The sequence below is a fragment of the Sinocyclocheilus anshuiensis genome, unplaced genomic scaffold (assembly GCF_001515605.1).
Source record: "Sinocyclocheilus anshuiensis isolate Anshui unplaced genomic scaffold, SAMN03320099.WGS_v1.1 scaffold63, whole genome shotgun sequence".
Taxonomy (NCBI): domain Eukaryota; kingdom Metazoa; phylum Chordata; class Actinopteri; order Cypriniformes; family Cyprinidae; genus Sinocyclocheilus; species Sinocyclocheilus anshuiensis.
Genome location: NW_015552625.1, coordinates 1,803,247 through 1,809,710, shown reverse-complemented (window position 1 = coordinate 1,809,710; position 6,464 = coordinate 1,803,247). Strand labels below are relative to the sequence as shown.

The following is a 6,464-nucleotide window of genomic DNA, read 5'->3' as shown; positions in this document are numbered from 1 at the left end:
TAATAATAATAATATATATATATATATATATATATATATATAGTTAATGTTTATAATATCGTCATGCCTTATTGTCACATTTAGCAAAGCTGAGAATATATTATATAATATACGCTTAAGGTATACTCGCATAAGCTGATTATAATATATAAAATTAGGGATGCATCGATCCGATACTCCGTATCGGTATCGGCTCTGATACTGCCATTTTCTGTCAGACCGGGTATCGGTCAGACGAGACCGATCCAAATCCGATATAGTGCATATAATATTCTGTGTTATTATTAAGCCCCACGAAAGCCACAAAAACATTATAAAATATATTTCAAGTGTTCTGAAGCCGTTCCATAGTTTAATGTGAAGTACAGATGAATATTTAAGTCAAGTTCACGTAAATTCTTCTCCCCGCTGCGTCTGTCTGTCATCCTCCATTCAGCATTCAAACTACGTGTCACGTTCAGTTACTACAGTCAAAACGATAAAACTCTCTTCAAGAGCGCACAATAACTGAGATTTTTGTATCGCACAATAAAATATTGCACATACAGTGGGTACGGAAAGTATTCAGACCCCCTTAAATTTTTCACTTTGTTATATTGCAGCCATTTGCTAAAATCATTTAAGTTAATTTTTTTTCCTCATTAATGTACACACAGCACCCCACATTGACAGAAAAACACAGAATCGTTGACATTTTTGCAGATTTATTAAAAAAGAAAAACTGAAATATCACATGGTCCTAAGTATTCAGACCCTTTGCTGTGACACTCATATATTTAACTCAGGTGCTGTCCATTTCTTCTGATCATCCTTGAGATGGTTCTACACCTTCATTTGAGTCCAGCTGTGCTTGATTATACGGATTGGACTTTATTAGGAAAGCCACACACCTGTCATTATGATTATATATTTTTTTTTCATTTGTTATTTCTCATTCAAATGAAGTTGTCTATATTTAGTAATTGTGTTTAACACACACAAGTGTGACAATCAGGTCAACACAGAGTATAGAAATTCTACATTGATTTAAAACAAAAAAAAAAACTGAGCTCGGATCGGATCGGAATTGGCCGATACTCTGAATTTTTGGTATCGGATCGGTTCTGAAAAAATTGTATTGTTGCTATAAAATTGCTCTACGTGAGTATACAGCATGTATGCGTATATTATTATATACATACAATTACATTTAGGGACTAAAAAACTCAAGCAGTTGAGATTTACTATATATCGCTGTATGTGATTTATATACATAGCAGTGTGATAATACAATAATTTTTTGCTGCAATAGAAATTTACATTTATTCATTTAGCAGTTGCTTTTATCTAAAGCTTTAGAAATGAGTAACACAAATGATAAATTTTAGGAAGGCAATATCATAAGAGATGGCAGCCAAGTTTTAAACATGGTCTAGAATAGTATAAGCAAGAACAGGGAGGGATTTAGGAAATGGTGTAAGCAAAGAAGTTTTTTAAATATTTAAAAACTTGCAGCTTAGGTTGTACTCTAAGATGAGCTAATACTGAAGTTGCCAGAAGGACTTGGAAGGATCCAGTGTCTTTAACATTAACTACAAAGGCTCCATTCAATCTCAGAGCATCCATCAATTTTATAGCTTTTCTTCTGGGGTTAGATTTCACAAGCTAGTGGCTTCCTTTGAGAATCATATTGCTTTTAGCTAGAAGACAGAGTCCACAGTTCTCTACACCACACACACAGGTTGCATTAAATACAGTTAGATTGTATATAATCTTCCTAGTTCTAATCTTCCTAGTTGTCCCATGTTACAGTATAAGGATGAGCACGTGGTGATCTGTTCCCTCCTTTCGGGTCCAAACACAGGCTTATATGGAAAGAGGTTGATGTGCTAATGATAAGCTTTGTGAACGATTAATGATTAACATGCTAATTGCAAAAGGAAATACCAATGTGACAAGCTTGTGTGACCTTCTATAGTAGAGCAAATACCTGCAATTCTTGGTCAAGATAAGGAGGCATTAATGAGTGTGTGGTAACTCTCTCTTACTGTTGCTGGACTTGAGGTCTCGGTGAATAATGGGAACCACAGCCTCCTCGTGGAGATACTGCATGCCTCTGGCGATCTGGACGGCCCAGTTCACGAGGATATGAGGGGGGATCCTCCTGCCCGTCAAAGCGCGATTCAGAGTCCCTCCTCGGGCATATTCCATGACCAGACACAGGTTAGGCTCCTCCAAACACACCCCCTCCAGTTTAATAATATTAGGATGTTGAAGCATCGAGAAAAGTTTGGCTTCTTGCTTAACACTGTCTGCAGTCGCTTTAATGTCCTCATCGGGATCCTGACGAGCTGCCTTCACCGCGACCTCCTGGTCCTTCCAGGTCCCCCGGTAGACTTTGCCAAACCCACCGACGCCGATGATTTCTTGTAGAACAAGTTCAGAGAACGGTATCCGAACAGGTGCGGACGGGTCGCTCTCGCGAGCCCCTACCGCTCTATAAATGGCTGGTTGGTAAGTAACGTAATTAGATGGGAAGATGCCCACGCGATGGTTAATTTTACCAGTCCACCAGCCTTCGTCTCCCGAGATGGCAGCGTCCTTAGACAGGACCTCCACCACGTCTCCTCGCCGCAGGCTGAGCTCGTCCTCCCCGCTGGCCTCGTAGTCAAACACCGCGGTCCAGAGCGAGCGGGGACACACGGGGGCAGAGTGAGCCCAAGTCCCCGAGCTGGAGGACTCCGTCCAGACATGGTCTTGGAGGCTCAGGCGCCCCTCACCGTTTGGGAAAACGGCCTGGGGAACATCCATGTCTCGGTGCCTGCAGGAGCACCATAGGGTGCCGTGATGTCAAATTAAAGTAAACTAGTCCTGTAGTCGTATTCCCCAATGACACATACACACAAAAAAATCCTAAAAACCACAGCCAGGTCACTTTATATCATTAATGGAGAGTCGGTCAAGTTAAATCCGGCTTAATAGAGGTTAAGGGACGCATTGCGTTGTTTCCACGTAAGCCAGATAACCAGTCTGGGAGTGCGAAGTGCCTCTGAAGCTGGGACATCAGCATTAACCAGATATACAAACGAATTTCATCTGTGTAAAAATGAAGGTAAACAACACACCTAACCGGGGAAGTCGAGAGTTTTCAAGCCGTGAGGCTACAGGTGCAAAGTAACGTTACCTGCTCATCCCAAGCGAATGAATCAAGCTAAATATACACACGATTAATCCACTACCTAAGATAAGTTATTAAATAACTTGCGTGTCTACATGTACAAAACCTCCACACAGACACTCTCTGGCAAGTTGAAACACTTTACACGAGCAGGCTAAAGAGCTATGCTAGCGCGTTAGCTCTCTCTACGAAGTTCACAAACTCGTAAGTTAACTTAACTGCAGCTCGCAAAATTCCGCCGTCGCCAAGGACTCGTCGCGCGCGCAGCAGGAAACCTTTCGCAGAGTCAGTCTAGTGCGCACTTCAGTCATTCACTAGCATTGCAAAACCGACGGCATTCCCCCCTCGCCTAGATCCAAAGACTTTTTCAGAGCAGCTAAAACTTTGCTTGCTAAAGTCTATGAGCGCACCGCCATCGCTCCGCTCCGCTCCGCTTCTCCAACTCGACTGACCAGAGGAGAGAAGGAAAAGGTGGAAATGGATTGGTTCACAAACTCGTAAGTTAACTTAACTGCAGCTCGCAAAATTCCGCCGTCGCCAAGGACTCGTCGCGCGCGCAGCAGGAAACCTTTCGCAGAGTCAGTCTAGTGCGCACTTCAGTCATTCACTAGCATTGCAAAACCGACGGCATTCCCCCCTCGCCTAGATCCAAAGACTTTTTCAGAGCAGCTAAAACTTTGCTTGCTAAAGTCTATGAGCGCACCGCCATCGCTCCGCTCCGCTCCTCCGACTCGACTGACCAGAGGAGAGAAGGAAAAGGTGGAAATGGATTGGTTGCAGGAGTTCACGTGACACTCTGCGTGACGGCAAAACAAAAGTGGGAAATGGGAATTTTTCTTTTTTTAATCTGCGGTGTTATGCTACGTCTGGAGATTAATAATGGAGTCTGACTGGATAAATCAATCTGCTTTACCTTACACTTTACAACATGCAGCTTACAATGTTAGTATGTAAAGATATGCACCCGACTGGCCTTGATAAACAATTCTGTATTGTTTATAGGCCTATAGCCTACCTGTAATGTTACATTAATGAGATGATTTCAAATTAGAAAAATAAACAAACAAATATATCAAGAGAGTTATTTTTTTTGTTACCTATATAACAATAAATAAATACAAATGGAAAAAATGCAGAATTATCAATAATTAATAATGCTTATTTTAGACATAAAATCGGCTAAATGTAAAAATATTTTTGGGAAACTGAAGAATGTTGTAACACATTTAGATACTTTACATTCCCATTATATAATATTCCCATTATATTTGTCTGCGGCCAATGAAGGTTAATTTTAAGTCTGGCCTTTATAATATTGTGTGTATCTATATAAATTTATCGACATAGCCTATACTTCATGGCATCTAAATCACATCATCACAAAGTATCACAATGTATCATCTTATTCACATTCCCTTGCATAATTGTTTATAGCATATCTGTACACACACACACACACACACGGTTGTTTTTGTGAATTGTGGGGACTTTCAATAGACTTCTATTACTTTTATACTGAAGAATGTTGTAACACATTTAGATACTTTACATTCCCATTATATAATATTCCCATTATATTTGTCTGCGGCCAATGAAGGTTAATTTTAAGTCTGGCCTTTATAATATTGTGTGTATCTATATAAATTTATCGACATAGCCTATACTTCATGGCATCTAAATCACATCATCACAAAGTATCACAATGTATCATCTTATTCACATTCCCTTGCATAATTGTTTATAGCATATCTGTACACACACACACACACACACACGGTTGTTTTTGTGAATTGTGGGGACTTTCAATAGACTTCAATTACTTTTATACTGACCAAACGATATTTTCTATCCCCTAACCCAGTGGTATTCAAACCTCTCCATGAAGTACCCCCAGCACTGCACATTTTGTATGTCTCCCTGTATCTGATACACCCACTTCAGGTCTTGCAGTCTCCTCTAATGAGCTGATGAGTTGAATCAGGTGTAATAGATGAGGGAGACATACAAAACGTGCAGGGCTGGGGGGTACTCCAGGACAGGTTTGAGAACCACTGCCCTAACCCAACCCTAACCCTAAACCTACCCCTTACAGAAAACCTGTTTGCATTGTTACACTTTCAGATAAACATCATTTACTATTTTCAATCATTTTTTTCCCCTCGTGGGGACCACAGGTCCCCACAATGTCAAAAATGTCAGGTTTTACAATCCTTGTCTATACTGTAATAAATGCTATGTCAGTTAGCACTGCATTGTTCATATACTTTATTTATTACCTGGAGATGACTTGACAAACACAAATAAACCATATATTGTGTATTGTCGCAATCGTATGGTTAATATCTTCATGTTTCCAAACGTTTCTGTTTTTCTGTGAAAACAACTGTTTTCATACAGCAATAGCTGGACGCTTCTGTCCATTTCCTCGTACGACTTTCTGCGCGAGAGCGCCCTCCGGCTACGAGTGTGAATGAAACATACACTGCATGAGTGTTTAGAGCTCCGCGATGTTCATCTCGCCTTAATCTGGATCCGAATAAAACATCAGATCATGCACAGACTATACTGTCTCTTTGAATTTAAATCTATATTTATTCACACCGGCTCTTGAAAACCTCCATGCGAACACACTTGCCCGAAAAAGTGCGGTGGACGAATTTACGTGATATTAAAAGTGGGGGGGACACGTCCCCCGCGTCCCCTGCGTAATCTACGCCCCTGATATATACACACAGATGTGCTCATAAATTTACATACCCCTTGCAGAATGTGCAAAATGTTAACAATTTAAACTAAATAAGAGGGATCATGTAAATGGCATGTTATTTTTTATTTAGTACTGTCCTGAATAAGCTATTTCACATAACAGATGTTTACATATACTCCACAAGACAAAATAATAACTGAATTTTATAAAATGACCCCATTCAACCCATTCAAAAGTTTACATACCCTTGAATCTTAATACTACGTGTCATTTCCTGAATGATCCACGACTGTTTTTATATATTTTGTGATAGTTGTCCATGAGTCCCTTGTTGGTCCTGAGCAGTTCAACTGTCTGCTGTTCTTCAGAAAAATCCTCCAGCTCATATTTGATCCCTTTCCAAAAGTGACTGTATTATTTTGAGATCCATATTTTCACACTGAGGACAACTGAGGGACTCACACACAACTATTACAAAAGGTGAAAACATTTACTGATGCTCAAGAAGGAAACGCAATGCATTAAGAGCAGGATGACGTGTACATTTTTATTTTGTTTAAAGATGAAAGATGTTTCCCAGAAGACAAAATAAGTACAGAA

General features: G+C 40.1%; 1 protein-coding gene across 1 annotated transcript in view; it reads right to left on the bottom strand.

The window, feature by feature from the left end:
• LOC107666507 (mitogen-activated protein kinase kinase kinase MLK4-like) overlaps positions 1-3,585 on the bottom strand; it is a 21,935-nt gene extending 18,350 nt beyond the window's left edge. The window contains exon 1 of the mRNA XM_016457876.1: positions 2,028-3,585. Coding sequence (XP_016313362.1) covers positions 2,028-2,790 — 763 coding nt within the window. The 5' untranslated portion in view covers positions 2,791-3,585. The remainder of the gene's footprint in view (positions 1-2,027) is intronic.
• Between the last annotated feature and the right edge of the window lie 2,879 nt (positions 3,586-6,464).